This window comes from Ambystoma mexicanum, chromosome 7q, assembly GCF_040938575.1.
Source record: "Ambystoma mexicanum isolate Mex_15411 chromosome 7q, UKY_AmexF1_1, whole genome shotgun sequence".
In the NCBI taxonomy this organism is placed as follows: Eukaryota; Metazoa; Chordata; class Amphibia; order Caudata; family Ambystomatidae; genus Ambystoma; species Ambystoma mexicanum.
The window spans coordinates 631,744,050-631,760,666 of record NC_090941.1 but is presented as its reverse complement, the minus strand read 5'-3'; the positions used below and the strand labels follow the sequence as shown (position 1 = coordinate 631,760,666).

Below are 16,617 nucleotides of genomic sequence, written 5' to 3'. Positions count from 1 at the left end.
TGCTGAAAAAACGGTGGCTATGAGAGCCCTCATGAGGAAGTGTGTCAGGTTCACCTGGTCTGAGGAGTGTGCGAAAGAATTTGAGTTGGTCAAGAAGGAGGTGGAGAATGGCCCTTGCCTGAAGTCATTTGACCCGAAAAACAAAACTGCCCTCACTGTGGATGCGAGTGATGTGGGCCTGGGTGTAGTGCTGGAACAATGGGTGAATGGTGAATGGGTGCCAGTGGCTTTTGCTTCAAGGACATTGAGGGATGTAGAAACCAGATATTCGGTGATTGAGAGAGAGACTTTAGCTGTACTATGGGCTTCAAAACATTTCAGGACATTTTTGTAGGGTATACCGTATATTGTCAGGACGGACCATAAACCGTTGGTGTAGTTGTTTTCTACAAAAGGTGTCATGGCAGTTTCCCCGAGGATTGCGAAGTGGTCAGTACAGTTCCAGGATTACAATTTCTCTTTGCAGTACTTTCCTGGTAAACTTAATGTGGTGGCGGATTGCTTGTACCGTGTGCCTGTGGTGGAGGTGGATAGTCAGGCAGGGTCCGTGAAAGAGGAGGACATGCAACCATGTCAAGTGGCTTTTATCGCTTCTGCTGTAGAGAAGTCAGTGTGGGATGTAGAGTCAGAAGGTGATTTAGAGTTAAAATGGATTAGGGAAGGTCTTGTTAAAGGTTGGGATACTGTTAAGTATAGGCCTGAAGGGAAAGGTTACGCCCAGGTTCTTCATGAATTGGCCGAAGGTCCATGGGACGAGTCTAGGGGAGCTAGGCTGATTCCCCCTGCAAGTTTGAGAGGTAAAGTGGTGGAATTGGCAAATGTTGGTCATTTGGGTCGATCGTTGACCAAGAGGAGAGGAATACTGGTGGCCGTCTATGGACAAGGATGTTGAACTGGTGGTCAAAGATTGTCAGGCATGCGCAGGCAGTGATAAGAGCAAGGTGCTGCATCCCCAACCCATGCATCCTATAGAGGTTCCTGAGCAGGTGTGGTCAAAGTTGGCTTTGGATATTATGGGTCCGTTTGAATGCTTGCAGCCTGAGTCTAGATTTTTGTTAGTATTGGTGGACTACACATCCAGGTGGATCAAAGTTGCGTCATGTTCCACTGTCACTACTAATTCTGTTATTGACTTCTTGAGGAAAGTATTTGATCGAGAGGGTTTACCTGCCAGTTTAGTGACTGATAATGGTGTGCAGTTCACGTCTTATGCCATGACAGAATTCTTGAAACAACATGCCATTTCCCATTATAGGACTGTGTTGTATAATCCTTCTGCGAATGGATTAGTTGAGAGGGCTAATGGTACCATTAAGTCAGCTATACAGTTGGCTCTGGCCAATGGTTTGGATTGACAGGAAGTGGTGACGCGATACCGAGCTGCATATCGCAGAACCCCTGCTCTGGCTACGGGCAGATCTCCGTTTGAGCTCATGAGGGGCAGGAAGGCAGGTACAATGTTAAGGACGTTGGCTATGGGTGGTGGTGGGCCGTGTGACATGGATTTACAGGCTATTCATCGTAGTATTTCAGCACGCCAGAAGGCCACAGTAGCGTCACAAAAGTTTAGGAAGGAATTGAGTGTCGAACCTGGGGATCAAGTATACATAAAAAACCCAAGGTTTGTTCATAAAGGATACAGCGCGTTTTTGCCCTCAAGGAGAGTTGTTAAGGTGGGGAAAGGTCATGTAAAGTTGGAGGATGGCTCTGTTTGGAGTAAGAAACGGGTGGTTGTGGATGGATGCAAACGTGTGGGTGGATCCAATATGGACTATAATCCAGAGTGTCAGGAAGCAGTGTTGCATTATGAGCCTGTGGTTTCACAAGATTGTGGCTTGGAACAGGAAGAGATGGTTCCGCTTCCAGACTCGACAGGTGCTCTCAGTGCAGGCCAGTCGTGCGCAGATGTGAATGTGGATGGTCGGAATGCTTCCGAGCTGCAACCAGAGGTGGCACAAGAAAGGGGTCATGCGCCCAGGAGGTGTGGCGCCCCCATAAGGTTTAAGGACCATGTGTGTTAAAGATTATACTTGCTATAACATTTCTTTGGTGCTTTGCACCTGTGTGGGCAAGCTTGTCATGTGTGTAAGGTGTTTTACAAACGAATTTATTGTTCCAAGGATACGTTATGATCTGTTTTACTAACCAGTTTATGTTTTCCAAATAATTGTTTTTTTTATAGGATGCTAATTTTGTTATGTAAGGGAAGAGGATATGTTGTAATGTGCTCCGGCACTGTGGAGTTTTGAGGCTGGTCCAGCAATCAACATTCCACAGTGGCGGTTGAACTTTTATGGCTGAAGGAAGGAGCCTGCTCTTGTGGGGTCCAGCAAATAAAGCATTTACCTGATCCATACTGTGTCCTGGGATCTTGTCATACTTCTTTAGACTGGCTTTCTTTTGAATCTTGTCTTTTGTGTTGCTTTCTCTGTATGACTTTTACATGTTTTCTTAGACTTGCTCCTCCCCATCTCTGCTCTCTTGTTTCCTTTTACGCCCCTTCTCGTCCCCTTCGATCTCAATCTCTCTTTTTGTTAACTGTTCCTAGGCCACCATGCGCCCCAAAGCTCTGGAACTCTCTTCCTCTTCACATCCGGTCAATCCCTGCATACTTTTCTTTTTTACTCACAACTCAAAACTCACGTACTTTCTTAACATGTCTTTGCTTTTCTCACTGTTGGTTTTTATGCTAACTATTCATGTCATTTATTTATTCATGTGAATTTGTGCTGATAATCTGTGTTGAACACATTTACAAATACATAGAGCAACAGGATTTGCCACAATAGAGTTCCGCCAGAATTTTCGAGCACCTACACGGGATGAACCATTCTTGATCTAAAATGCGAGCCTTTGTATTTGGGATATCCCTGTTAGGTTTTGCATAGGCATATATACGGCTGTAGTCACTGGACATATCCTACTCAGATCGAGGTGGCAAGCACGTGCAAGAGCGGCAGTGCCCTCTAGAAGTTGCACTTTCCTTACTGAGAATCACCATGGAGAGATGAGCCTTTCAGCCACTACTGGCCCCTCTGAGTCGCCATGGGACCCTTTCTCGTGATGCTGTACCTGCAAATGCAAAGTAATGGGCTGCTACACAAGGCTGCTGGTCCGTGTACCCATATGTGAATAAACCCGCCGTCCTCTGGAGCGAAGGGGTTCTGAACTGTCCCTTTCGCTGCTTGTTTTACTTATCATTGGCAATAGATGCGTTTCTTTAATGGACTATCCAGAACAGCAACACTACTTCAGCCTTTCCTTCTTAGCACTGTTTGCCCCTCTTTACAGCAAAAGCTGTATTGCTCGTGCACCCCTGCGAGAGTCGGGTGTGCCAGATGATAAAATATGCTGAGTAACCAAGTGTGGCCTTAAGTATGTTATTTGGCCATACATGTTGTTTGGATGATAAAGTAGCAGGTAATAGCCGCTAACAAAGCATCTTGGAGTTCTGTTCTATTCACCAGCACGTTGCCATTAGCAATAATGTGTTACCTGGAGGCTTTTGCTTTATCTGCTGCCTGTCATTCCGAAATCCTTGGCTTCTTGGCAATGGCAGCCTGTTTAATAGAGTTTTGCGGATAATGAAATGCTGGCCTGCCAAGCACTGATCTGAAAGTATACTTTTGGGGAAGGTGGACTTTTCTTTCTGACTTGAAACAGTGCCACGTCTCCATGAAGTCCAATGTGAATTTGCTGTCCGCATTTACCCATCTACATAAACTTATTTTAATTAGCTCACACGTTTGCACTAACTTCACCAATCGTGTACCTTATTAGAAGTCAGATACATACTCTACACATTTTGTTTTGAACTTGTTTTGAAATGTGACTTCTAATTCAAATGTTAATATAAATTGAATTCGAAAGTGCAGTGTGGTTCCTTTTGTTATTTATCCAGCAAAATATAAAAGTGTATTCACTGTCTGAATGTTAATCAAATAAGGAGATGTTGTACTGGAAAATGGAGCGAGATCTACCACCTGCTGGGGAAGTGCCAAGAAACCGTTTTGCAGGCGCTGTTGTACACTGCACGGTTGTCTTCTCTGGTTCTGATGCCACAACCTTTTCTGGGTTGGACGTGTCCATATTCTATTCTTTACAGGGTGTCCCAGAGCCAAAAGACGGACCTAGAATAGAAAAGGCAAAACTATTACATCTTTCATGATTATTTTTGCTTTACATGTCCTAATATACTTTGGCTTATTTGAAGGAAATGCACTGCTAGAGGAGGTTCTCTTGAGTGACTGATGATTCGCTCTGCCTTAGAAATTGAACTGCTATCATGGGAACATGGATGTGCATAGAAGGCGCTGAGTGTTTGGTTGAACAGGTAGTGTGAGGCTGCGTTATACTCCGAGGGTCAACGAATATTCGAGTGAGCATCTTTTGTATATGTTAGAATGCATCAACGAGAACGACTTTACAGAATGCATAGTACATGCACACATTAAATATATAGAAGGTGACAACATTTACCATAAACTGTGGTAGTTAAAAGGGTGCAGAGGTAAGGCTCGGACACAATGGTGGCATGTTTTTGGATAAAGACTTTTATTAAATTATAAAGGGGTGGAAAAAGGCCTCTCTATCCCTAAAGCTAAAAGGGGGTTCCCAACATCAAAGGAAACTAGTGAACCTGTCAGAAAGTTCAAAACTATAAAGTCTGTCACTATCGTGTCCCAAAACCTACCTCTGTCCCTGACAATAAAGATCCAATGTAACGGTGAAAGGATGGTCTCTTCTCAAAGTAAGAGTGTTCTTGGTGTTTTCAATCAACAGAAATGTTCCTAAAATACTGGATTTCAAAGCTAGTTGTGCTCCTTTCCACTAGACCTCTTGTTATCCTAAGTTACTGGATAACCCACAAATAACTACCTCTTGATTTCACAGTTCATATATCCTACCAGCTTGGCATACTCTGCTACCAAGCGTAGGATTCCTTTTAACAGTTCCAGGGTCTTTGACCCTCTTGTTCCCAGTCTCTCATATGGGTGCGAGTTCCAGACTCGTAAAAGTAGCTTGGTTCTCTCTCCTGCCAAGCCAGTGGGTTCTCATGAATTATGTTTCTTTTTTCTCACAGGGTTTCAGACCCTCTTGGTTTTAAACTTCGGTTTCTCATATGGGTGCAAATCCCAGACTCCGACAGCTTCGTTGTATCACCTTCGTTCACTCTCCTATCAAGTGTACAACGCACTCTGGGTTCCAGACCCTCTACGTCTCATTCTCTTGTTTGGTTGCAGGTCCCAGACTCGCACTGCTTTGTTTTATCCCCTTGGTTCACACTCCTGCCCATTATACAACTCATCAGGATCCCAGACCTTCTACTTCTCTTGTTTGGTTGCAGGTCCCAGACTCGCAATGTCTCTTCAGGTTCCCAGACCCTCTATCTCCAATGTTTGTACTCCCTCTCTAGCTCCTCCGGACCTCCAACACCTCCTGGCAAACCCACATACGTGTTTCCTTTCTCTTGATAGGTACCAGCATTTTCCCAGCTTCTGCGTTATTCTTTGAGGCTCTGGCAGCTCTGAGGTGAATGGCAGTGTCTGCAGTGGTTCCGTAGGCGTCGCTCTCTCTACCCGGTTGCGCGTCCTGCCTTGCAATTGGTTCACCAGAGCCTGTGGTGCCCTGAGGTACGTATCGGCAGCAACCCGAACGGTCCCTCCAGCTTGGACCGCATTCAGGTTCTACTTGTATCGTGGCTCCTTCCCATTTGGCTTCTCTGCCCGCCCGGTGCAGGAGTCCCGCAGTTCCTCTTCAGAGGATAATTCACCTTAGTCCCTCGAACACTGCTGGTGCTCAAGGATTTCTCCCCCCACCCTCTATGGGAAGGAGACTGGTCTTCTTGGTTCCCCCAGTGAGGTAGACTCAGCTTCCCTCAGTTCTGCACAGGCTGCTGGGGTTCAAGGGTTCCCTCTCTCTCTGTAGCACAGTGATCCACAGCTCCATCTGCCACAGCATAGGATTCCTTCTCCCTGCTATTCCAGGGAACACTTGACAACTTCCAGAGTCTGTCTTCCCTTTTATACTGGCCAATAGGAGTTGGGGAAGCACTAGACTGCTGAATGTGGTTCCTGCAGCTAATCATAATGCCTTCACTCTTCTCCCTCGTCACAGTACTGATCTTATGACTCCGCTGTGAGTCACTTGGGTTCTTCTTAGTCACAGTACTGGGAAAGGGATCTTCACTTAGGTAAGTCCTATTCTTCCTCGTACCAGTACTTTTTAGGGGAAGGGATTGGTAACAACTCATGAGCCTATTAGGGAAGGGGTTGTTCTTAGGGATGTAGGAAGGTGGGTCTAGGGTCAGGTGATTGGTGGGGATACCACATTCTCTGCAGAGGGTCAGCCCTAATCACATAAGGGGCTGCCTCTCCCATGCAATCCTCCCCTAGTGCACCACCTCCCAGGAGGACTATTGTACTCTGGACGCATCTCCCTGGCCCCATGGGAAAGGTCTCGCCCCAGAGAAGAGTGGCCTATATCCTCTGATTCGTCACATAGTGTATGAAGGTGATCTGGACAGTGCATGACACTGAAAAATGGCAAGACGTTTCCAGGTTACAGACTGGCGGATACAATGATGATTTAAAATGCGACTTGATACTGTACATTGAATGGAGGCTAATTGGTGATGGGACTTTTAATGGGGCGGGCAATTGACCATGTAGTAGGGAAGGGACTGAATAAGTTAGCGAGGGTAAGAACTATGGATGTATTGGGATACAAGAGTAATGTGTACAGGGCTCCATTATGCACCGGGAGTTTTCCTGCTTGATGTCTGCATGCAAGAAGATGTAGGTGCATCTAGCGAGGTTACACAAGGTTCTGGCAGGAGCTTAAAGACTGATACTGGAAATAGGAATGCACTTTTAAGGAGATTTGTGTGGCTATTGCAGTAGGCAAGTTTGCCTAGTACAAAGGTGCTGTTGATGGTTTTGTTTTAGCAGCATGAGAGACGGTAATCTATTTTATGGATATTGATTAAGTGTATTACAGTGGCAGTGAATGTTTCAGGGGACATGTTGCTATCCAGTGTATAACAAGGTTTAGGCAGAGGATAAGGGTATGATAAGTTTCAATATGCAGTGAGGTGGGAGAAGAACTGGAGATGGTAACAGCTAAAGAAGCAAAATAGTGAATTTTGGTTTTGGATAGGGTTGGGGTAGTAAGGCCATTAAATAGCTTATGCATTCAGGAGGTTTATTAGATGTCCTGAAGAGGGATGCAGGATGTAGCAGGGCAATGAAAAGAGTAATTGAAGGTTGTATTACCAAACCATATGAACGAGGAGATTGCCACTAAGGGGAGGTCATGTAGAGGGAGAAGACAAGAGGCCCTAGGGAGCCACATTTCAGCCGCAGTGTGGCTTAAGTTGAGTAGAAGGATATGGAGAATGGTTTGTACATTAGCTAGCGAACCAAAGAGTAGGTTGGGGCCCAAGATGCATAGCAAGTGGTTATGCTGAAATAGGTGAGAAGTGCATTTAAAAAAAGATTATTGTAGGGGATTGGCTGTGTGGATCTGAGGGATGGCATGGAAGACTTGAGTCCATTACACATTTTGGAGACCAATTATATAATGTTGTCCATATGTTTGTTTGGGTTAAGAGGGAGAGCGAGCAGGCCAGGGCAGAGGCAGAACATAAACGCGATGATCAGTCAGAAGCAATATGGACTGTAAAGTCTTCTACCTCCATTACAGCACCTTTGCAGATAAAGTTTCTCTTGAATCTAGGAAGAATGTGTGACTGGCGAAGTAGCCTTTAAATGATCTCTGAGATTGACCAATAAAATGTATAATAATTTCTGATCTTATATAAAGCACTTCATGCTGGCTTCCTCCTCCTTCAATGCTTGCGGTAGGACCCAATTAAAAGCTACTCAATTCATCGACTTTGGAAGGATGCAGGGCTAAGTCGGCGCTGTGACAGCAATTGAACTTGCAAAGTGCAGGCTGGCCCCATGTGAGATTCCAGCTCTTAACTCATCAGCTATTCTCGATACATGCAACTTGTACGAACCTCAGGTTTAGCTGATAGTTGCCAGCTTCTGGATTCACGTCACTTTTAATGTACTTTGGGAAAAGAATGTTGAGAACTCTCAATGGCAATCTAGATCCCTAATTATGCTAATTGAAATGCACATCTGAAAATACAATGGAACCTCAAAATACCTTCAATTTGTAACGTTTAGTAACGGGAACATGATTGTTTCACCTTCTGAGCATGGACCAGGTCAAGTTAAATGTTTGAACATTGTATATGTTTGTGGAATCTGGTCCCACACCGTATACAAATATCCTGTTACAATCTTAATAGGTAATCAAGGGTAAAGCATGGCACATTTAATTATGTTCAGTGATATCAACAAGTATTCGTAATTCATCAGTGCATTTTAACAATCCTAGCTTTTTGGATATTTAAAAATAAAATCGCATTTTGAATGTTTTCTAAATTCGAGAAATATCTGTTGCAATGCTTGCTGCTTTTGGAGACAGTGCTAGATGTTGGGGTTCATTATAAGGTACTCTGAATTTCAGTATAAAGTCAATGATGAAGGATCATGGGAGTTGTAGTCCAGAACATGTGGGAAGCACAGTTTGATGGCCCCTGCACTAGATATTTGTTGCGATGCAAGTGATCAGTAAAAAAAATGTTTAATCTCAATGAACTTTGTCTTCTTCCACCTTTACTGACTCTGTTACTGTGGGGGTGCTGCACCACCAGGCGTAACAACCCTTGAAGGCAGAAATGTAATCAAACCACATAGGGTCTTCTCCATTAACAAGGGCTGGTACAAGGGCTGGTGGTAGTGTGATAACCGTGCAGCTGGTATTCCAGCACCTGTCTTGCATGCAGGAGAAGCCTCTCTGCAGCCCTTGAGTTGCTGTGCCTGCTCTGTCTGTCGCCCTTGCTGTGGATAGCTTCTGCTAACCTCTTGTCGTAATTCCACAGTGCATCACAGGAGATTCCTCTTCCCTCAGCAGAGCCTCCGGCACCACCTTTTCATCTTGTTCAGTCAATGGGCCGGACCCTTCAGCATTATGTTCACACCTCTGGATCGGTACAGCGACAGAAATCATCAGATCACCAGATACCAGTACAGTGCCCTGAAGGTAAGGCGTCCATGCATGCTCCTGCAGCTTGGGCATAGGCAACATGCTGACTAATATCCTGACTGGAGTACTTACCGCATGCAAAATACCACTACATTCAGACACTGTTTCTTTTAACTCGCCATAAGACAATGGCCCTCATTCTGACTCAGGCGTTAAGGGGTTTACGGCGCCGTAAACGGCGCGACCCTTAACGCCTGATTACAAGGTTCCCTTTGCGGGATGGCTTTTAACGGCTGCTTTTTTGCAGCCGTTAAAATCCATGCCGCAAAGGGACCTTGGCGATAATTACGGCACCGTAATTTACGGTGCCGTAATTATCGCCTTTCCCCATTCCCATTATGCCCTATGGGGCGAAAATGGGAATGGGGAAGGGTAAAATGGGAAATGGGGATTTACCGCCCCACTCACCTTGGAATGGGGCGGTAAATCCGCCAACCACCATGGCGTAAACATAGTTTACGCCATGGTGGTAAGGGTACGACCCAGGCGGTAACTTACCGCCTGGGTCGTAATGAGGGCCAATGCCCCAAAGTGTCCTTGTGTTTTGTACTTTGTGTGATGCAGGAAACATTAAGAAATCCTGCTGTCTGGAAACCGATGACCACACAACTTGAATGCCTTATTGCCCATGTAGATCCTGGGTGTTGTACTCCTTTTCCCTTGCTTTAGTACTATACTTTCTGTGCTGTGCCTTACATTCAGTCCTGGACCCTGGGTGCTGCTTGCATTTGCCATCCTTGGTGTACGTATAATTACGGTTCCTCAGCAATTTCGAGTTATGATTCGCAAATCTGAAAAGGCACTTTACAAAATGTGCATGCGTGTTGTGGAGTGCAGGCTAATGCAAGCGTTGTGACAGACTTGCGCCGCTCGCCACCTCAGATCTCTATGCATTTAGATATTTAAGTCTCTGTATAAATATGCTGATTATCTTAGCAGCCCTTTTCTAAATTGTCAAATGCACCTGTATGCCTTTTCAGACGTGGACTAGCCACAGACGCAGCATAATTAATTGCTCAACTTTTCTGCTTGTGACATCTTCCCTGTGCACCCTAGCGTTCCTGAGACTTCCCAGCGGCCACGTCATTCTAGCTTATGTGTAAAGATCGATTAGAAGTCTCCAGATTCCTTGTCTGTAGGATGCTATCCACTACCCCATGCTACCCCTCCCCCCCCCCCCTGACGTTCCTTCCTCGCCAATGCAATATCTTGCGCTAGGCTGCCTTGAACCCCACTCGGCACCTCACATCTTTGCATCGTATATTTGAATTAACTGTAAATGTCTACCGACTGTTCAGGCTGCCTCATCTACTCATTGATTCAAACCTACATTCATTTCTTTGAGGGCAGTAAAGTGGCGCTTGTCAGCAGACTATACTCCGTTGTCCTGGGCTTACTTGTTACAAGTAGTCTCAGGTTGGGAGCTAGTGTGGCAAACTGGGCAGCGCACTGACTTCAGTGGTTGGATACTGCCGGGTGTGTGCTGTTTACCAGCCCGAGCAAAGATTATGGCAACACCATGTAGAATGCTGCTTTAACGAGGAATGTGTAACAAGTTGCCTCTGTTCCAATGGCAGTGAGGTCACGGGACGCAGACTCTTCCTAGGCAGCACAGGCTGGCCAAACAAGGACGTGTTGTCATTGGCGTACTTGCCACCTAACACGACCTATTAATTTTTACTGGTGCAAACTTTTACTTGCTAAATTACTTTCTTTGTGGAGCATTATTTTGGACTGTAAAAGCCACCACGATACACTTGCTGGTTACAGGTTCTGTCTGGCAGGCGTGATGTTCTCATCATTAGCACCCTGGCGGGGGGAGCCAACCAATCGGGTGGCTAGGAATGTGGGCTTCAACCACCGAAGACAGCCCGCATTTCATGCCACCTGACGGCCGGCTCCCCCTGCCGCCATCACCCCCCACCCACCCTCTGTTCGCTTATTTTTTTTTTTTTTGCCCTTTTTCCACCCCCATTTATCCGTTTGTTGTGGCGGCACAGGCTGCCGCTACTGCTTCCCCACTTCTCCGACCGCCATGGAAAGCAATGAGGGGCTCCCAAGAGCCCTGCCGTCCCTTTCCATGCGGCCATCTTGGAAAAGGATTTCATTAATTGAACGGGACACCTCGTGCATTCTGTTCAATGAATGAAATCCTTTTTTTGTTTAACACCCCGAGTTACCGCTTTGGTAACCCCGGGTGCTAATGCCGTTAAGCTCCCGTTCCACGAGCTGGGATGGGTGTTAACATCCCAGGTCCCTCATTCAGGAACTTGGGCGGCCAGGCCACTAGCAATCATTGCAGCCCCTGGAACGGGATTTTAACGCCACATAGAAGTGTAAAGATCAGATGCATTTGACACAGTAAGTGAAGAAAAAAAGATGCCCATAGTTGTTATAGGAAGCTTGTGTTTTAACATTTTACTCCAGTCATAATTTCAACTAAACTTGCTTATAAAACATACAATTCCAATTGCAGCTTTTATGTTGTTTGCTCCATTCATTATTAGTCGGGGTTCTGTGACATCGCACGATTCAGTTACTTCCCCCCAGGAGGGAGCCTTTCCCTGTGATGCTAGGTAGCTGTGCCCGCTACACGATACCCTCCCTAGGGGTGGAGGCAAGCGGACACTCCCCATTTGTGGACAAGGACTCACGGTTCGAAGAGGAACTCCCTAAGTTACTCACTCACAACCCATGTTACTCTGGTGTAGAACTATCAGTTGTTGAAGTGTACGAAAAGAAGTAGTGGAACTACGTTACCTACTGGCCTGTCCCCTCTCTCCACAAAACCCATTGTTGCGCCCCCTTCCACGCACAATACAAACCCCAAAACACATGCGCCTGCTGTTTAAGGGAACGTTCAGTGCACGTTTTAACTTATTCCTGCACTTTTATTTTAAAATGAAACCAAACCGGAACGGTTTCTTTTTCAATTGAAAGTATAGAAAAAGTAAAATGTAATAAAAAAAAGTAGAGAAGCACTGCTCCCATCCGCTCCCGCCCCACTTCGACCAATGAGAAGCATTGTTTCACCATGAGAAATATTCTTGTAATACTGAAAAGAGGAGTGCCCAAGTAACACAGACACTCAAGAAACAAAGAGAAAAGACTGAGGATCCGCTGGGTAGGACCCAGCAACACGTCATAAAAGCAGAAGGAGGAGTTCTATTGGAAGGAGAAGCCCAGAGTTTCATGTCAGCTGTGCAGCGAGAGCTGAGAGAGACCGGGACACGCAGCGTTTGAACCTGGATGAAAGCTGGCGTGTAAAGCCGACACGAGAAAAGCTAGAGCTGAAGCTGGAGAAAAGGAACCCTAACGAAGATACCAATCCTTAAGTGGTGGTGTGACCGAGAGTCCTGCAACGACGCTGAGACCACAGACCCGCTCTAAGCAGACACCGAGCGAGAGAAGAAGCAGAGAAGCTCAAACGCAACATGACAATGCGAGAGAAGCTTCCCGCCCTGAGTGCAGGCCCAGTGATGCTTACACCAGTGAAACGAGGTAACTGGGAAAGTGGGAGACCCGGGAGGGATGACGATTATAACGAGTGCATGCAAAATACTTGTCTCAGTGAAAACGAAATAACGGATAAGATAGAAAATTACTATGGGAACTCTGATACAAGTATCAATAAGGAAAGAGTCCTAAAGAATCAAGAGAATCATTAATGGAACCTTAAAACCAAAGAAATCGAGAAAAGTGAGAATCCATTTGAGAGTGTCTCTAACTGGCCCATCCAGGGAAATGAGTGGACTTTGTGTCAAGAAAAAGAAAGAAACCTAATAAATCAAAGGAAAGAGAAGAGGGACCTAATAAGGTGGAAAGCAAGGTGTCTAGGACATCAGAGAGAAGCTAAAGATTCCTATTTCTGAACTGTACGAACTGGTCCAAGTAGTTGCTAGGAACTACCTATGAATGACTGACTAAAGTGACTGTGCTGAAAACCAGACCACAGGAGACGGGAGTCACTCTCCTGTGCCTTAGTTCCTTTTGATAGTGGTCTGGATTCACCAATGACTGGTGAGCACCCTAGTTAGTCTTGTGTTAGGCAGAGAAAACCGATAGTTTAGGGATAGTTAGGAGTTTGCACCATTTCATTTAATTGATAAAATACTTGGAAATGGAAGATATCAGTCTCTGTCCTTCTGAGCCACCACAGATCTCATTCTCTGCTCCACTCACGGTGCAGATACCAGGGTTAGACTGGGATAGAAATAAAGTCCCAGTAACGAAAGAAAGTGGTTTTCGAAATCAACTGAATAGTATCTGCGTGCACAATGCTGGGGAAATGTGTGAGAAAACGTGTCTTAAGAACGCATTGGTGCTGTAAAATGTGTTGTAAAATTGTTTAAAGCTACCAGCTACACGACGTGCAGTAAGACATAAGTGCAGCTGTTGTTGGCCCAGAAAGCTCACCTACACTGCCCTACCAGGCCGGCCCTTGCTGCATTGCCGTTCTTGGAGCCTGCCAGGTGCAGAGTACTGCAGACGTCCAGGAACATTTCAGCCCGCATTCTTCTGCATTTAACTTTCCCAAAGTACATTTTCAGCACTTGTGTTTGCAGCAGAGCCCTGCCCTTTCCCACATCCATCCCTCAGAATGGCTGCCTTTCACTGCCTGGCGCCAAATCTGAAAGTTGGCCTGATCACAGGAAGATGCATGAAGATTCAAAGTTGTGAATCAAAAGTGAGCAGGACAGAAAAAAAACACGCAAACAAACCTGTCTGCCGAATACGAAGGCCGCCAGTGGCATCCTGAATGATGTAAGAAACCATGAACCTATCACTAAAATTGGGTGCAAAAAAAGATTGCTTTTAGTTCTGTATGTTGTGGACAATAAAGCACCAGTTCGGACCAATTGGCGATACATGTATTTAAGGATGAGTCACTAGTGTGGGCCCCTGTACTCTTGAAACATGTAAATGCCTACATCAGTACACACTCGGTCCCCGAGTCCTGGTGTGCAGCCAAAATCATTCCAATATATAAAAAGGGGGGAATAGAGAGCCCGGTGAATTATCGTCCTATTTCCCTGCTCGACAGCACTGCGAAAACGGTTGCAAAAGTAATTTTAAAACATATACAGACTTGGGACGATGATACGGAGATAACAGACTCTCTGCAAGTAGGGTTTCAGCGTGGTAAATTCATGAACGATCAGTGTTTTCGTTTATATTTGTTCATACAGAAATACACGGTACTGACGAAGGTTAAATTATATGTTGTGTACATGGATTTGAAAACCGCATTTGATGCAGTACCTAGGGTCCTGCTCTGCCAGGTCCTAAACAAAAGAAAAATGCCCCACCATCTCATAATGATTGTACGTTCCCTTTATTCATCAAACAAGGCAGTGCTGAGATATGGCATAGGAGGCGAGAGCACAGTGCCATTTGGTGTTTCCATGGGGGTGAGACAGGGCTGTGTCCTTGCTCCTCTTTAGTTTAGCATCTCTCTGGAGGAAGTTATCTCAGGCCTGATGATTGGACGCATCAAGGATGGGCAAAGAAAGATGCCCTGCATTGTTCTATGCAGATAATGCATCCTTTTGCCAACCTCCCCCCAGGGCCTGAGGGTTGCATTAGCCATGTTTCTAAAAAAAAGTGTTAAGATCTGCGATTGTCACTAAATGTTGCCAAAACTAAATGTATGATTGGGGGACAGTAGACTGGAGCAGGTCCCCTCGTATGATTATTTAGGGACTAGATTTAATGAGACCGGCCAGTGGACTCTCCAACTCAAGAAGTCATTTGTCATATTGGAAAAGTACGGTGGGGCTGTGAAGGCTTTTTCTAGTAGGCACGACAGGGGAGAAATTGCCACATCCCTTGAATTACATAAAAAAACAAGCATGTACTGCTACATTATTCGTGGGGTAGATATGGCACTTTTCATGTATAAAATCAATTACAAGGGGTGAAAATAAATTCCTCAAAAGCCTCCTCATGCACCGCAGAGCAGTGCTAGCACTTTAATACAACTTGAGACTGATATTTCCCCCACTGCTGAAGCGGCCATGTTTCCGCCTCTGCTGTACTGGCTGCGCCTCTATAAAAATGAAGGGCTTGTGTAGTATAGGGATGCACTGGAACATGTTAAGAGTCATGGGGGAAGAGGGGGTGAGTCTGCCTTGGGTGGTGCACGTCATGGATACACTTTGCACGCTCAATGAATCTGCATTGTGGATAGATCCAGTCCGTGTGACCCAAGTTGCAATTGGAAGAATAAAGATGGCCAAGATCAAGATCAAAGATGGTGGAAGAGCATTGTAAACTGAAATTAGGACCAGGTTATTTGGTTACTAAGGGACATTTTGGATATAAAGGGTTTTTGGATAAAGTTAGTCCCCCCGCCGCACAAGCACTTTATTTGGCCTTTAGATTGGGAACTCTGAGGGGTGCCTCATTTACAAAATCATTGGGTTTGGGGGGTTCAGGCAATTGCCCTCTCAGCCACCATGAGGAGGAAACTATACGCCACTCTGTTTTTGAGTCCCATTTATTTATACTTTGAGACAACAATATATAAAGCCTCTGCTAAGAGTAGCGGGCGTGCGTACTATTGAAAAAAGCATTGGCCTAATGCAAAGATTCGAACAACTCGATAGTTGTGGTGAAGTATATTCACAGGGCATGGCTAGTAAGATCGAAATTTGTTAATAGGCCATGCTTTTTAAAACCGGCTGCTTATGAAACATAAGGTAGATATTTTGACTTGTGACTTTAAATTTAACTATGATTCATGCGATAAAACACAAGTCTTATTACTGTTGTAAATGACATTAAATAGGGGCTGCGAGGCATCTGTCCCATTAGGTTTTTTTTTCCGTTCTTTTTTCAATCAATTGTATGTTCATCCTCCTAGCCGTTTTATATTAGTGTTTTAACATATACATGCTGTCATTTTAACCATGTTTTATTATACATTTAGGATGGCTTTGTATGTATTATACAACTGTTTTTTGACTTTATGGCTTAAGCCGAATAAAGTTATTGTATTTTGTAGATAATCAGAAAATATTTCCTTACAATTTTCATCGATGTCCAAAAAGCATAGCAGCCTTCGATTATGAGGATTATTTGCATAACTTCACACAGTCATTTTCTATTTTAAGTGTACACAAAACTCTATGGTGCGGGATTGTAATCCACTCACGCCCCTGGCATTAGTAAATCGGCACTTTCTCACCATTTTCAACTTGACGCTAACACATTGTACAATCTACGCGATGTACCTCAAGAGTACCTCCCTGTAGGATTGGCCAGCTCGTTGTAAGATCAACTGGGGGCACGCGATTCATTCAGCAAATGGCGTCTCAATGAACGCTAGTACGCAGAGCTTCATGCAATACGACTGCCAAAGATACCTAATAAACCTAGAAGTGGCAGGGTGCACTTACTTCTGCAAAACTGTGCTTGTTTGCCTTTCTTGTCAGTAAAATGTACCAACCAACTTTCTTTTTTTAACTAAGTAAGGGCGCTGATGGATCGGTCTGT

The 16,617-nt window shown here is 45.0% G+C and overlaps 1 protein-coding gene across 7 annotated transcripts in view; it reads left to right on the top strand.

Annotated features, from left to right (window-relative positions):
- FRY (FRY microtubule binding protein) overlaps positions 1 to 16,617 on the top strand; it is a 1,191,674-nt gene that overhangs the window by 764,402 nt on the left and 410,655 nt on the right. For all 7 annotated transcript variants that reach the window (XM_069639765.1, XM_069639761.1, XM_069639760.1 and 4 more), the window contains exon 27: positions 8,957 to 9,117. In XM_069639765.1, the coding sequence (XP_069495866.1) occupies positions 8,957 to 9,117 (161 nt within the window). The remainder of the gene's footprint in view (positions 1 to 8,956; positions 9,118 to 16,617) is intronic.